General features: G+C 44.3%; 1 protein-coding gene across 1 annotated transcript in view; it reads left to right on the forward strand.

Moving 5' to 3' along the window:
• Window positions 1-16,521, forward strand: part of LOC133460963 (zinc finger protein 665-like) — a 63,079-nt gene extending 46,558 nt beyond the window's left edge. Inside the window, exons 4-5 of the mRNA XM_061741674.1 lie at window positions 14,403-15,005; window positions 16,318-16,521. Coding sequence (XP_061597658.1) covers window positions 14,403-15,005; window positions 16,318-16,339 — 625 coding nt within the window. The 3' untranslated portion in view covers window positions 16,340-16,521. The remainder of the gene's footprint in view (window positions 1-14,402; window positions 15,006-16,317) is intronic.
• Window positions 16,522-17,560: the final 1,039 nt, after the last annotated feature.

A 17,560-nucleotide genomic window follows, 5' to 3' on the forward strand; every position in this document is an offset into this window, starting at 1 on the left:
GTTTATTTTATATGAAAAAACTAAATGCTTTGATTTAAAGTTTAAAGTGCTTTAATAGCGTTGAACTTTCATGACTGTAGAGACAGAAAAACCATATAGTAACTGAAATATCCTCCTATGTATGTATGTATGTATGTATGTATGTATGTATGTATGTATGTATGTCCACATCAGCCCAGATGTAGAATATACAGGTGAAGAATATGGTGTAAAAGTTAATTTATTTCAATAATTCAACTAGAATATGGTGTAAAAGTTAATTTATTTCAATAATTCAACTAGAATATCGTGTAAAAACGAATTTATTTCAATAATTCAACTAGAATAAGGTGTAAAAGTTAATTTATTTCAAAAATTCAACTAGAATATGGTGTAAAAGTTAATTTATTTCAAAAATTCCACTAGAATAAGGTGTAAAAGTTAATTTATTTCAATAATTCAACTAGAATATGGTGTAAAAGTTAATTTATTTCAATAATTCAACTAGAATATGGTGTAAAAGTTCATTTATTTCAATAATTCAACTTAAAAGGTGAAACTAATATATGACCTAGTCTTAATAAGACTAGGTCATATATTAGTTTCACCTTAGTTTAGTTTGGTTAGTTTTTGTTTCAGCAGAACTTTGATCACATCCGGGTTCTTCTGCCTGAAATCTGGAGAAAACATGTTTCAAAGTTGGTGGGGGGGGCACTAATGTGCAGTCAACAGCATAGAAAACATATCAGTCGTCGGTAAACTTGGAGTCAAGACCCCCTAAACCCAGACCAGGACCAGAGAGTTTACTTACTTACTTAAATCTTATTTGAGAGGGACCATGTGCAATTAAAAACATAAATGTAAACATGTGATGCATTGCACCAGAGTTAGCCTTAGGATCATTTGCATCTGCAGTCCCTTGGAACAAATAAATACAGCACAGATAAAAAACCTCAAACATTATTCAAGGATATTATGAAACATCACCCATCAAACATTATTCAAGGACATATAACACATACTGAGGTTGGAGGTTTCCGTTGTCTTACAGCAGCAGCATGAACATTGTTGTGATTAGCTGTCCCGTTTGGTCGGAGGTGGAACTCTTAAAAGGAGCGGCGCTAAGTGTTTCAAATCCTCAAACCAAGGAATGTCTCCCATCATAACTCCAGCTTTGGTTTTGCTACATTACTTGGCACTACTGCTTTTTTTGACTCAGGATGACGGCATGAAACACAAGATCCTGATTGTCCTTTCAATTCTTTGGATTCTGAAAAGACACAGGGAGCATAAAAGTGGGTGGAGAAAGATTTCAGGGTGTTTGTGGTGTTTCAGGAGAAGAACAAAGCTCCTGCAGAGATATTTCAGGGTGTTTGTGGTGTTTCAGGTGAAGAACAAAGCTCCTGCAGAGATATTTCAGGGTGTTTGTGGTGTTTCAGGTGAAGAACAAAGCTCCTGCAGAGATATTTCAGGGTGTTTGTGGTGTTTCAGGTGGAGAACAAAGCTCCTGCAGAGATATTTCAGGGTGTTTGTGGTGTTTCAGGTGAAGAACGAAGCTCCTGCCGAGGTGCAGATCACCGCCGAGCAGCTGCTGAGAGAAGCCAAGGAGAGGGAGCTGGAACTTCTGCCGCCCAAGCAGGAGATTACCGTCAAGGAGGAGCTCAACGACTCCAAGCTGAGGAAGAGGAAGGTAAACCTGCTTCCAGGCTCCGTTATCTTGAAACAAACACCACAGTTTAGTAGGGGTGTAACGATACACTAATCTCGCGATACGATACGATACGATATTATAGCAGTATTTTTTTTAACAACCTTGAATGAGGAACATATGACTTTTATTTGAAAGACACAGAATACAAAACAATGCTGTGAATTTGCCCTATTGTTACAGTTTGTAATGCTTTATAACTGTTTAAGTTTTAAAGAGAAAGCCAGGCCAACCATTTTCCACAAACTGTACTAAAAGTAAATGTCAGGTTTGCATTATGCATCTTCAGTTTCATACAAGTACAAATATTTTGCCACAAAATGAATAGTTTCTCTCATGTATGATTTGACTTTTTTCTTTTACAGAAATTTAACTAAAATTAAATAAATAAATAAAAGTAAATAAATATATACAATTTTACATGATAAAACAGATTGATTCATGCTCACCTTATAAGTGTAAGAGGAGATTTATTTTTGTTAAGAAGGTTATTTTGGTAATTCAGGGTTCATTATTTTATAAATATATTCTTTATATTCTGTAAATCAGGAACTATAATTACACTAGTCAGTTTATCTGTAGTGATTAGTCTGTTTTAGATTGGGCGGAATGATACAGCATTAGGTGCTGTGTTGATGTTCTAAAATCCTACACTGTTGAGGGACATTAAAGTACACTGGAGCTCAGCAGAAGTTGTCCCCGTTTATATCCTACTCACGACCCAAAAAAGGTTTAATTTAATAAGGTAAGGCTTAACTCTACACCAGCCTTACATCAGTAAAAGTTCAGAGCTCAAAACCCTGCAAGAGTCCCGTGATCGGGGCCGCAAAACGGGACTATTTTCTTCTGAGCGGAGCAAGATTTTGGTCCGCGGGTCGAGGCGCGGTCGGATGCGCATTACTAGTCAACACAACAGATTAATATTAATAACCCAATATCGCGATACACTTTGTCACCTCCACGACACGTATTGTAATGTTTTTCTATGGCAAAATTTCGTGGCACGATATATTGTTACACCTCTACAGTTTAGTGTCTTGACTTCACGCTGAGCTGCTTTCTTGAAGGCCTTTGAGGACCAACATCAGGAAGAATCCAACCGTCATCAGTTAGGGCTCAGTTCTACTTGCAGTTCAGAACGCGTACACGTCGTTGTCGTCACGCGTGTCCTGCGTTCATTTGGCGCGTGGACGTGCGTGTTCTCAAAAAGACAGTGAACGCGTACGCGACCTGCAGTTCTGGCTGTGGCCGCGAGTGGCGCTGTTCCCGGTCTGATATCAGCTGGACACAAGTGACGACGGAGGTCGCTGGCGCCGTTTCCTTTGCCCAGATTCTGCTGCTCTCTGCTGGAGAAAGGTCCTCATGCAGGTTAACTTGCCCAAACTTTCTATCTGAAAACATATTCTCATCTTGATGTTTCCTGATAATTCATACACAATCTTCACTTTAATCCTCAACTTAGTTTGACAACAGAATTTTTTTTTTTTATTGAAACATAGATACAAACAAACAAGGCACATATCAGAATTACAAACTTTTGCCTTGGGTTGAGCAACATCAGTATTACAAAATATACACTGAGAATCTAATTATTGTACAACATAAAATAAAAATGAAATAAAAAAAATAAAATGAAAAATAACTCACAAGGGCCATCTCATATTAAATCATATCTTTCAAGTAAAGAAAACAGTTTAAGGGCTTTCTTGTCTTTAACAAGACTCAAGGACTTACTCATGCCATCTTTCGGGAACCACAGGATTTCGTCTTTGCTTTTTGCAGATGACGTTGTCCTGTTGGCTTCATCGGACCGGGACCTTCAGCATTTGCTGGGGCGGTTTGAGGCCGAGTGCGACGCATCAGGGATGAGAATCGGCACCTCCAAGACCGAGGCCATGGTTCTCCATCGCGAAAGGGTGGCGTGGAGAAGTCCTGCCATCAGGTGGAGGAGTTCAAGTATCTCGGGGTCGGTGTCCCGGACCGTCGTGGTGAAGAAGGAGCTGAGTCGAAAGGTGACGCTCTCAATTTACCGGTCAATCTACGCACCTACCCTCACCTATGGTCATGAACTTTGGGTAGTGACCGAAAGGACAAGATCACGGATACAAGCGGCCGAGATGAGTTTCCTCCGCAGGGTGGCTGGACGCTCCCTTAGAGATGAGTTTCCTCCGCAGGGTGGCTGGACGCTCCCTTAGAGATGAGTTTCCTCCGCAGGGTGGCTGGACGCTCCCTTAGAGATGCGTTTCCTCCGCAGGGTGGCTGGACGCTCCCTTAGAGATGAGTTTCCTCCGCAGGGTGGCTGGACGCTCCCTTAGAGATAGGGTGAGGAGTTCGGTCACCCGGGAGGAGCTCGGAGTCGAGCCGCTACTCCTTCACATTGAGAGGAGTCAGCTGAGGTGGCTTGTGCATCTGTATCGGATCCTCCTGGACGCCTCCCTAGGGAGGTGTTCCAGGCATGTCCCACCGGGAGGAGACCCCGGGGAAGACCCAGGACCCGCTGGGGAGACTATGTCTCTCGGCTGGCCTGGGAACGCCTCGGACTCCCCTCGGAAGAGCTGGAGGAAGTGTCTGGAGTGAAGGAAGTCTGGGCATCCCTGTTGAGACTGCTGCCCCCGCGACTCTGTTCCGGATAAGTGGCGAAAATTGGATGGATGAAACCAGATATGGATCCTATGCTCCCATCGAGCTACCGCCCAATATCTCTTTATAAATGTAGATCTCAAAATAATCAGCAAAGCTCTTTCCAAACGTCTGAAAATAATTACCCCTTCTATTATACACCCGGATCAAACAGGTTTTATTAAGGGTAGACACTCTTCTACTAGTACTCGTAAACTACTCAATATTATAGATCATTCGAATATCAATAAACAGGAATCTACAGTTATATCTCTAGAGGCAGAAAGAGCATTCAATTGGGTAATCGTTGGAAATTTATATTGGACACTTTACACATGTAGCCCTCCCAACCAATTCTATTCTATTTCAGCTTAGTCACGGCAAAATCCCTTTATAGTTAGTGAGCCCTGATGCATGGGAGCTGAATTGGAGGGAGCCCACGAAAATATGACAGTTTAACTGAGTTTAATTAACCTTAGAACGTATGACTCTCACTAGGGTGCAGAGAGGCCTGGTTAGCTGATCCACTAGCTACATTGTCATAATAAACACTCCCATGCATGTAGCTTTAACACACTACAGTCCTGATAACACCACACTTAAATAAACATTTATGACTGCAGATGTTCAACAGGAATACGTGTTTATTTACACAAGCAAAAAAAAACATCCGGCATCACCCCTTTGATTCAACCTGGTGACCCTTGAGCTCAATGATAAATAAAAAGCTAAATAAAATGAATACCCCGGGGTTTTGTAAGTCAGTTATGGTACCATATCGTTGGCGCGCTTGTTGAGTTGGAGCTCGTATCCTTGTGAAAGTGTTTCCCAGTACTCACGGATAACCACAGTCCCCCAAGCCCTCACTCAGAAGAGTAGAGTGGAAAACCCTGATGAAGAACCCGAACTCCGCCGTCACATCCCCATGCAGCAGCAGCAGCAGCAGCAGCAGCAGCAGCAGCAGCAGCAGCAGCAGCAGCAGCAGCAGCAGCAGCAGCAGCAGCAGCAGCAGCAGCAGCAGCAGCGGCGGCGGCGGCGGCGGCGGCGGCGGCGGCAGCAGCAGCAGCGGCAGCAGCAGCAGCAGCAGCAGCAGCAGCGGCAGCAGCAGCAGCGGCAGCAGCAGCAGCGGCAGCAGCGGTCCTCCTGGCGACAGCGTGGATCCTGAGCGCCCTCTACAGCAACAGCAGCTCAGCAGCAGGCAGGCGTGCTGGGTGTAGACGCACTACGCATAAAGTTTTACAACGCTAATAAACTCACTGTTCATTCTCATAAATTTCCATATTGTTACCCGACCAAGAATGCTCATACTCACTCAGGAAACTCGGCGCACAATATTTCTTCCTCACACACACACGCGGTATCCTCCCAGTTAGCCAAGGCGCGGCTAACATTAGCTCTACAAGCACGATAATGGCATCTCGGACAAGCGGTTCACTCTCCCGGCTCTATCAACTCTGAACTTGCTCACGTACTCAATGGGTACCAATAACACTCAAAACAGACCCTCCGGCTTAAGATGTCAATAACCCAGTAATTTTAAACGGTCTCATTAAACCTCCAAATGCTTTTAATTGTCGTTTTCTCTTTTCCTCGTCTCATCACCGTCACCAGCCTCCAGTCTCACGTCTCTTTCTCGTCTTTTCCTAGCCCCGCCCCCTTCGAATCCGGTAGGTAGATTACACCCATCTCTGACAGGCACAGATTGGCTAAACACCAGATTGATACCTGGCTAATCAAATGACAAACCCGAAACATCATGAGACATTCACAGACCATTGAAAACCTGGAACATTTCACTACTTTACCCAAATGAAAAGGTACTTATTTTTCTCTCCATTAGTTTACACTTAATTCACCATGGGACTCATTTATTTATTTTTTTTTTTTTTACCTTGTCTGCACACATATTAATGATTGATACCATGACGGTAGAAATCAAAAGTATATATATGTGCATTATTACTATATTTAATATATATACATATATATACGCACACATATGCGTACACATACATAAATATACACATACAAACCCAGTGGTTTTTTTTTGGGGGGGGGGGGTGACGACATCCACTGCCAATCCAGGAAGCAGGAATACACGGAGACACACGTCAAGCACTGGAGATCTGCAACAAAAAACCACAAACAAAGCAGGAAACCGGCACGGAGCCAACCAAAACAATAACTGCAATCGACCTAAATCTTGAGATCTAATCGCAATCTGAGCTAAGCTATCGCTACCGCTACCTAAACCCAAAAACTAGAGAGCCAGCATGCAGGTGAACGTGTGTGTGTGTGTGTGTGTGTGTGTGTGTGTGTGTGTGTGTGTGTGTGTGTGTGTGTGTGTGTGTGTGTGTGTGTGTGTGTGTGTGTGTGTGTGTGTGTGTGTGTGTGTGTGTGTGTGTGTGTGTGTGTGTGTGTGTGTGTGTGTGTGTGTGTGTGTGTGTGTGTGTGTGTGTGTGTGTGTGTGTGTGTGTGTGTAATAAACCAAACAAAGCTCCACCTGAAGTGTATCTATAGAGGGGGGGAGCAACCCCGCGAGACCAGAGGCCGACACGGAAGAGCCCGGAACCCAGGCCACCGGCAACCCCACAGAGAGGAAAAGTAGGAGGGAGGCAACCCACCGCCTGCGAGGCCCCCCCCCCCCGGCGGCGGCCGAGGGGGCCCGCGGGCGGGGTCCCTGGCTGCTTCTACCCGCGCCGTGGGGGCGGCGGCGGGTAGAAGCGACCCAGGCAATCCCCGGCCCCCCGGTCCGGGCCGGGCCGGACACGCGGCCAGGAGGCCCTCACCCTTCAGGCCAACGACCCCCACCCGGCAGGGGGCCAGCCTGCCCGGAGAGACAGAGCCGCCCCGGCCGCCGACGCGGGCTGGCGCACCCGTCCCCCACGAAAGTGGCCCTCCAAGACCAGAGGGGCGCCCCGCCGCAGAGGCAGCGGGGGGGACCGGAGACGGGCCCGGAGAGAGGGAACCCCCCAACAAGGCGACACCCGTGCAGGCCCGACAACGGAGGGCCCCAGACCCAGGCATCCCATTCATTCATCCATTCAACTATCCGATATCTATACTAATAATAATATGATATACTATTCATAATAATAATACTACTACTACTACTACTACTACTACTACTACTAATAATAACCATCTTTGTATAATATAATATTGATAAATTATTAAGTTTTGATGTCCTGCCAATGGAGGCTCAAATCCTCCATGGCAGGACCCTTCCATACCGCATTCTCACCGACACAGACATACAATCACGCACCGTTTCCCCCTCCCCGGGGGGGTCCAGCACCGCCAGAAGGCACCCCAGGCTGCACGGCGGGCCCCGCCAGGCCCGGGTAACCCGACCCACCTGTCCCAGGCCGGTGAGGGAACGCGGGTGATGTGGGACCCCCTCCCGCCCCTGGTGTTGAGTGCATGTGATTAATGCCATAAAAACAGGGAGGAGGGAGGGCCAAGTATCGATTGACACCGACCCCCCCCCCTCCCGAACTACGTGTCCTTGTCAAATGTATTAAGTGTTGAATGTGCAGTGTCTATTTTGCTGTTAAAACCGTGAGGCGGGGAGTGCCGGGCCACGCGGGACGGTGCCCCCCACGACCCGGACCCCCCGCCCTTCGCCTATGTGCGTATGAATCGTGTAGGGGGGGAAAGAGGGGGAGCGGAGGCCGAAGCCAGGAAGCAGGACCAGCAAAGCCGGCCCTGATAAGACACCCGCGTCCCCCCACCGGCCATCCAGTAGACGGGGGCCGGCCCTCCGAGCCGGGCCAGGGCCCCACCGTACCTCCACGGGCACCCCCGGCGCCGCCGGAGCCCCCAGACGGAGGGGGAAACGGTCCAACATCCTCCCATTCATACTGACAACATAAGACATAGATACCTGGGAATGGTGCCACCCCGCCGTCGCGCCCGCCCGTGCACCCCCCGGTCAGGGGAGGCCCGATCCCCGGCCCCGGCCCCACTCCCCCCCGAGGCCACCCCGGCGGACACCCCAAGGGTCACGGAGTCCCCACATCCGCAGGGGCACTTGGCCCCCGCCCAGCGAGGAGGACCAAGGCACAGCGCAGACAGCCACCCCCCACCCAGGCAGGGCCGGGCCCTCCGGGTGGGACCCCCACGTCCACGGCCCAGCCCCCCCCGGGAGGCCCGGAGACGCCCAAGCCCTCCCCAGCCACCCCCCCCACCGCCATGAGGCAACCCCCCCCACAGGCCCCCACCGGCCAGGGACAGGGCCCCGCGGCCCCCCCCACCGACCCCCAGGGGCCACCAGAGGCCCGCGCCCCAGACCCCCCAAGCCGACCCCCAACCCCAAGGGCTACGAGATCACCCCCCCCGCCCCCACTAGGTAACGAAGCCAATAATCGGGGACCACAGAGAGTGCAATTCAGCCGAGTGTTGTTCAGTGGAGGCAGACATTATCTCACTACTAATATGATCTGATAAAAGATTCCTAAAATGGTTGATACATAAACTGGATTTTTGTTTCCAATTTACTAGAATGCTTTTCTTTGCGATACATAAAGCAGTGAGAACCCGGTGTGTCCAATTAGGATCTATTTGAGTGTCTCCCAGGTGACCTAATATACATACCGTGGGGCACACTGGGATTCTGTAGTTGATCCATGTGGATAAATCCTCACAAATCTCCTTCCAGAACCTCTGTACCGGTGTACAGAACCATAAAATATAATATAATTATCTGGGGTGTTCTCTGTGCACTGTGAACAGATATTAGAGGTGACAAAGCCCATCTGGAACATCCTTTGTCCAGTATAATGTATTCTATGAAGAACTTTGTACTGTATAAGTTGTAAGTTTGGGTTTTTAGTCATAGTAAACGTATTTAAGCATATTTGTGACCAAGAAAACTGGTCGGTATTCAGAGAGAGATCCGCCTCCTACTTGGAGATCGGGAGAGAGACTGAATCGTCCAGTTTAGACACTAACCTGTAAAGTTTTGATAACAACTTTAAAGTGCTTAGATACAATAAATCTATTATCTTAGCGGGAAGTTGTAAGTCTAATTGTCTAATTTTTTATGTTTTATTTATTATGGCCTTAAGTTGTTGATACTCTAAAAATGTACTCCTGCTAACTCCGTATTGAACCATAAGTGTATTGAAAGGTACAAACTGTCCTCCTACAATTACGTGCTGTAAATACCATATTCCTTGATCTCTCCATTGAACGAAGTTAACCATCTTTTTATCATTTTTCACGATGTCTGGGTTGTTCCATATGGGTGTACGGTCACATGGAAAAAGTGAAATTTTAGCTACTTTAAGAAATTCCCACCAAGCTGATAAAGTTGTGCTAATATTAATGCTTTTGAAACATTGATGACGTTTGATACTTTGACTAATAAATGGTAACTCTGAGATTTCTAGTTCGTTGCAAAACACTTGCTCTGAGTCCAGCCATTGACTATCTAAAGGATGATCTTTTGACCATTTTACAATATACTGTAATTTATTGGCAAGGAAGTAATACTGAAAATTAGGTAGCTCTAAACCTCCATACTCTTTAGATTTTTGCAATGTCTTTAAACTAATGCGTGGAGTTTTATTTTTCCACAGAAATTTTGAAACACCTGAGTCCAATGATTTAAACCAGGAAAGAGGGGGTTTGCATGGTATCATTGAGAAAAAATAATTTACTTTTGGTAAGACCATCATTTTAATGGTGGCTATTCTACCCATGAGTGAAATGGGGAGAGAGCTCCATCTAGAAAGATCATCTTCTATTTTCTTTACAAGCTGAACATAATTTAATTTTATTAACTCTGACAGCCTAGGGGAGATGTTTATGCCTAAATATCTAATGTTCCCTGATTGTAATTGAGTATTGGATATATTCCTAAAATTGCAGTTAACGCACAAAACAGTGGATTTAGACCAATTAATAGAATAATCAGACAGAGATGAAAATCCCTCTATAAGTGCGATTGTCTGTGATAGTGAAGATCGTGAGTTCTGGAGGAAGAGGAGTACGTCATCCGCATAAAGACTTATTTTGTGCTCTACTATTTTGCATTGTATACCTTTTTAATATTTGGATTTTGTCTAATAGCTGCTGCTAAAGGTTCGATAAATATTGCAAATAATGAGGGAGATAGAGGGCAACCCTGTCTAGTGCCTCTTTGCAAGGTAAAACTTGTAGAGATTTGATCATTTGTCCTTACACGTGCCTTGGGAGAGCTGTATAATATTTTTATCCAGTCAATGAAAGATTCACCAAATCCAAATTTATGTAAGGTTGCCAATAGAAACTTCCAATTTACCTTATCAAATGCTTTTTCCGCGTCTAAGGATATAATAGTAGTTTCCTGTTTATTGATACTGGAATAATCTATAATATTTAATAATCTGCGAATATTAGTAGAGGAATGTCTACCTTTAATGAAGCCTGTTTGATCCGGATGTATAATAGAAGGGGTGACTCTTTTCAGACGTTCGGTAAGGGCCTTGCTAATTATTTTAAGGTCTACATTTATCAATGAAATTGGGCGGTAGCTCGATGGGAGCAAGGGATCTTTATCCGGTTTTAATAAAAGACTAATATTGGCAGAGTTCATATTTAAGGGTAAGCTTTTATTCTCCCTAATATTTAGAATCATTTTATAAAATGTTGGTGCTAATATGCTCCAGAATTCCTTATAAAATTCAGCTGGGAAACCATCTGGGCCCGGAGCTTTATTATTGGGCATATGTTGAAGAGCTTCATGGAGTTCTCCTATTGAGAGCGGTGAATCTAAATTCGTAACCTGTTCCTGATGTAACTTTGGCAGGTTAATTTCTCCAAGAAACTCATTAATGGATTGATCAGATGGTTCAATTTGTGACGAGTATAATTTATAGTAAAAGTCTCTAAAGATTGAATTTATTAAACAGGGATCATGTGTAACTTCCCCTGACTGGTCCTTAATGGATGTTATGGTTGTTTTTTCTTTGTTTATTTTTAATTGATTGGCTAAATATTTTCCCGATCTGACCATGGGACTCATTTAAACAGCAGTATCTCATCATATACTGAATATCTGCACACTCAAACAGCATATCATTTATAGCAGGGCGCTACACACAAATTTGGATTTGGCAAATCTTTTATCATCTGGATAAAGATATTATATAGCTCCCCCAAGGCATATGTAAGGACAAACAATCAAATTTGAACAAGCTTTAACTTGCAAAGAGGTACCAGGCAGGGTTGTCCTCTTTCTCCCTCACTATTTATTGAGCCCTTAGCAGCTGCTTTTAGGCAAAACCAAAATATTAAAGGCATACAATGCAAAACATTATATCACAAAATAAGTCTTTATGCTGATGATGTACTAATCTTCCTCCAGAACTCACAAACCTCCCTATCACAGACAATTGCACTTATAGATGGATTTTCATCTCTGTCTGACTACTCTATCAACTGGTCCAAATCCACAGTTTTGTGCATCAACTGCAATTTCCAGAATACAGCCACTACTAAATTACAATCAGGAAACATTAGATATCTAGGCATAAACATCTCCCATAGACTGTCAGAGTTAATAAAAATAAATTTTGTTCAGTTCTTAAGAAAAATAGAGGATGATCTTACCCGATGGAACTCTCTTTCCATTTCACTGATGGACTGATTGAGAATTGTCATCATCGAAATGATGGTTTTACCAAAAATAAATATATTTTTACAATGATACCATCCAAACCCCCTCCTTCTTAGTTTAAGTGACTGGATTCAAACGTGTCAAAATTCCTGTGGAAAAATAAAACACCACGTATTAGCTTAAAGACATTACAAAAATCCAAAGACTGTGGAGGCTTAGACTTACCCAACTTCCAGTATTATTTCTTAATTAATAAGTTACAGTAAATCTTAAAATGGTGCAAAAACCACTTACTAGATAGTCAATGGCTGGATTCAGAAGTGTTTTGCAATGATTTGGAAATCTCAGATCTACCATTTATCAGTCAAAATATTACACATCATGAATGCTTTAAAAGCATTAATATTAGCTCAACTCTGACAGCCTGGTGGGAATTCCTTAAAATAGCCCAAGTCTCAATTTTTCCATGTGATCGCACAGCCATCTGGAACAACCAAGACATTCTGAAAAATGATAAAAAGAGGGTCAACTTTACTCAATGGAGAGACCAAGGAATAAAGTATCTACAACATATAATCATAAGTGGACATTTTGTACAATTTAACACACTCACTGTTCAATATGGAATTAGCAGTAACAAAGTTTTAGAATACCAAAAACTTAAGTCCATAATAATAAAAAAAATAAATAAACTCAACCAACTGGACCTGCAACTTCCCGCTAAGAAAATAGTTACTTAATCTAAACACCCCAAAATTACTATTGAAACGCTACAGGTTAATGTCCAAAATAGATAGTCTCTCTTCCGATTTTCAAAAGGGCGGCTGACCTCTCTCTTAACAATAACCAAATCTCTTGGTCACAAATATGTTTAAATAATTTCATTATGACGAAGAATCCAAACTTGCAATTTATACAGTACAAAGTTCTTTACAGAATACATTATACAGGAAAAAGAATGTTCCAGATGGGTTTTGCAACCTCTAATATCTGGTCACAGTGTACAGAGAACAGCCCTGATAATTACATACATGCTTTATGGTTTTGTGCATCGGTACAGAAGCTCTGGATGGAGATATGTGAGGATTTATCCACATGGCTCAATTACAGAATTCCAGTGTGCCCCACACTTTGCATACGAGGTCACTTGGGAGACATCCACATGGGGTCTAACTGGGCTTACTTGGTTCTCCCTGCCTTATGTATCGCAAAGAAAACCATTCTAATGAACTGGAAACAAAAATCCAATATGTATTAATCAATTAAGGAATCTTCTGTTAAAACATATCATTAATGAGATAATGTCTGGCTCCACTAAACATCATTCGGCAGAACTGCATTCTCTTTGGTCCCCGATTATAGGCTTCATTACCTAGTGGGGGCGAGTGGGTGGTGATACATACATAAATATCTCCGCTGTTTCTCATCATCATTTGCTGCATCGGCAGGACTTGGAGCTCTCCAGCCTCCCGGCGGCTCTGGTTGAACGGCCCGATAAACCATCTCCGATCGCGCTGTTTTCTTTACCGAGATCACAAGAAAAGCAGAGCAGTGATCTCCTCTCCATCCCGTGTTGTCTTGTTTATTTATCTTTAAAGCCTGAATTCTGGTTCTGCATCAAACCAACGCAGAGCACACGCCGTCATCGTGATGCCGTCATGAACCCTTCGGACTTCGGCGTCACTCCATTTCGTCGCGGTTCAGTACCCCCCGTGACCGGTAGTTTGCAATCTTTTCCTGAATGGTTTATCCGACTTTTTCCGGTCACAGTGAATCAAAGAGATAAGGACAACTATTGTGCAAAAAACCAAAACAAAAAAAATCCCATATACAAGAAGAAAAGAGCGCTGAAAGTTCACGACTGCTTCAAACCGGAAACCGGAAGTGCGTTTATTCCAAGCGAACCAATCAGAGCCCTCTCCGTCTGCGTGTGACCTGTGTCGCCTCGACGCGTAGTTACAATTTTCGGGAGGTGACGTAGGTGACGGCGTGTGGTCTGCATCGACGCGTACCACACGCCGTAGGCACAGGGTCGTTTTGACTCAGAACCAAAACTCAAGCTTCACTCCAACTCGAAATATTGAATTACTTTTGTAAGCCAACGGCACAACGCAGCTCAAACAGCAGGTGTATCCGCCCTTTAATCTGATTGGTTTACGAGTAAATCGTCCCCCACGTAGGGTGCGCTCTTATGATTGGCTGAAACAAAGGAAGATATCTGATTGGTTGCAGATCCTTCCGTGTTAAAAAAAAAATGCATTTGTGAATCGAGTCACGTCAGGGGAGTCTCAAAAGTCGCACGCAAATCCAGCTCAGCTCACAGATAAAAATGTTTTTGTAACTGAAAAGGCTTTTGATAATGCATCCAAGATAATGTAAGTCATCTTCTCTGTTACAGAATCATAAAGGAAGACCCAAAAGATACTGCTGTGATGATTGCGAGAAAGTCTTCACCACTTCATCAAACTTGAAGATCCATAAGAGAACTCACACTGAGAAACCATACAGATGTGATCAGTGTGGTGCGGCTTTTACCCGACGAGGTCATCTACAGAGTCACCAACGTATTCACACTGGAGACAAGCCCTACAGGTGTGATCAGTGTGGAGTGGCTTTTGCCCAGCAAGGTAACCTAACGACTCACCAACGTATTCACACTGGAGACAAGCCTTACAGGTGTGATCAGTGTGGGGCGGCTTTTGCCTGGCCAGGTGCTCTAACGAGTCACCAACGTATTCACACTGGAGACAAGCCTTACAGATGTAATCAGTGTGGAGTCGCTTTTGCCCAGCAAGGTGTTTTAACGAGACATCAACGTATTCACACTGGAGACAAGCCTTACAGATGTGATCAGTGCGGAGTTGCTTTTTCCCGGAAAGGTGATTTGACGAGTCACCAACGTATTCACACTGGATTCAAGCCTTACTGGTGTGATCAGTGTGGAGCAGCTTTTGCAGAGCAAAGTAACCTAACGAGTCACCAACGTATTCACACTGGAGACAAGCCTTACAGATGTGATCAGTGCGGAGTGGCTTTTGCCGAGCAAGGTACTCTAAAGAGACATCAACGTATTCACACTGGAGACAAGCCTTACAGGTGTGGTCAGTGTGGAGTGGCTTTTGCCCGTCAAGGTCATTTGACGAGACACCAACGTATTCACACTGGATTCAAGCCTTACAGATGTGATCAGTGTGGAGCGGCTTTTGCCCGGCAAGGTGCTCTAACGAGTCATCAACGTATTCACACTGAATAAAAATTGTACATTTGTGATCAGTGCTTATATCATTTATTTTGAGAGTTCAGTTAAAAGGCACCAATTTAGTTGTTTTAGTTTGAAAGAAATAATTCTGGTGGTTCGATTGTGGGAAAGATTTTAAATATTTTATTTAAAAAGCAGCAGATTCTTACAGCTGTAAGAGCTGTTCAGTTATAACCAGATTTAGAAAATGAAGTAAAAGAATTCAATTCAAAAGTCTTTATTTTGAACATGATGGTAGTGTAAGTAACAGACATGCTCGAACATACTTTAACAATGAATGCAAGTTTTTTTTTTTTTTGAAGCAGTAGCAGTTTTGACATGTTCAAAAAGAAGTAAGAAGAAGTAAAAAAAAAAAACTTCTCCTACCCCTTGAACTCAATGCCATGTTTTCACATAGACGTCAGATGTCAAAAATCTTGATGTATTGAGAAGTTACACAAATTAATATTAATAATTTTACTCGGTGTAAACATATTGTGGTATACATGAGTATTAATTTGCGGATACCTGGGTGATTATTGCCATTTGCAGTTACATGTCCCTCTATATAAACACTATTTACCATGAGTCCCTGTATTCATCTATACATAAAAGCGTACATTATTTACTGTGTACAATCTTATTCATTACGGGCATTCTCACACAAATATTTCTAGATGCATTAAAGCATAAATATGTACATATATAATAGACAGATACACACATTTCCACGTACATATACACCCACAAGTCCAGTCCACCCCACCATCCCCTCACCCAGCGCAGAATGAGGAATTCAGCCGTCCTGATCGACCAACACAATACAAATGATGAGAAAAGATATGAGAAATATTTGTTGGGCCACAGCCCCATATGAACTATGGATTGTGTGATTATATGAACAGTTGAGGCCTTGGGTCAGCTTTGAGGCCCAGTTCTGGGGCCTCAGGCTGAGACCAGCCTCGAGTTTATGTTACCTGACCGCATGGTTTGGAACAAAGGAAACCCCATGGACGCAAAGCTCAACCAGGATTTGCATCTAAGGCCCTGCAGTGATAAGGAACGGCCCCTGATTGGACACAGACCCCAAGCCACAGGGGGGGGCCTTCACTTCCTGGGCCAGCTATAAAAGGAAAAGCTCTCTTCTCCTCTGCTCTGTCTGTTTTGCAGCGAGTGGCCGCAAGTTTTCTGAGCCCAAAGAAGAGCCGAACCAGGGACCCTGCAGGCCTCGACGCGAACGCCTTTGGACCGACCTGGAGCTGAAGGAGGCCCAGCTGCTGTGCCCATGTATTCCCCTCATCCACACTGGTCCTCATCTGGACCAGGAGAGAGAGAGAAAGAGAGAGCAGCTCTTTATCAGGATCCCCTGCTGAGCGTAACTACTCTTTGTTTCATCAAGAAACACTGACCAGCCGGATCAAACCACTTTCTCTTCATTTACAAAGATTCACGTAAGAGGCTGTTCTGTGTCTGGGCAGAGAAACTTAGTAACACATTTTAAAATTTTAAATTTTAAAAGATTGGCTGATTGGGTAACGTATTGCGTCACGCATCGCGTCACTTCCTGGTGTTTGCGGTCTGTGCTGCTGCCGTTTCACGGCGTTGCAGGCTCAGATCTCTCCCGACTTTTTATCTAAAACTTAGACTGTTTTCTGGTAAAATAGCACTATATCTGGTACATTACTGTCTTTATTTCAACACTCGCTCATTTTCTCTTCCGTAACTTTCACTGTCACCAATCACCGATACATTTTCTGTCCGTTAGCCTCCGTTAGCATCTTAGCATGGCCGCTCCGGCTCCCACCGCTTCACCTCTTTCCTGCTCAGTGTGTGAAATGTTTAGTTATTCCTCTGCCTCCTTTAGTGAAGACGGTAAGTGCTTAAAGTGTAGTTTATTTGCAGGGCTGGAGGCGAGGCTCAGTCAGTTAGAGGTCCGGTTCGGCCAACTAAACCATAGTCCGAGAGCCTCCTCAGCTAACCAGGCTAAGCTAGCGGCGGACCGGCCCGTAGCAGCTGAGCGTAACCGCTCCCCTGCAGCTCCCGAGCAGCCGGCCAGGCAGGGCAGCTGGGTGACGGTTCGGAGGAAGACTAGTCTTAAAGGGCTCACGGAACACCACCACCCGCTTCATGTGTCTAACAGATTTTCCCCACTTAGCGACACATCTGTTGAGAAACCGACCCTGGTGATTGGAGACTCCATAGTCAGACATGTGAAGCCGACTCCAGAGACCTTAGTTAGGTGCATCCCGGGGGCCAGAGCGGGCGACATAGAAGCAAATTTGAAGCTACTGGCAAAGGGTAATCGTAAATATGGTAAAGTTATCATCAATGTCGGAGCTAATGACTCCCGTCTTCGCCAGTCGGAAGTAACCAGAATGAATATTGTCTCGGTGTGTAACTTCGCCAAAACCAT

This window comes from Cololabis saira, chromosome 15, assembly GCF_033807715.1.
Source record: "Cololabis saira isolate AMF1-May2022 chromosome 15, fColSai1.1, whole genome shotgun sequence".
NCBI lineage: Eukaryota > Metazoa > Chordata > Actinopteri > Beloniformes > Belonidae > Cololabis > Cololabis saira.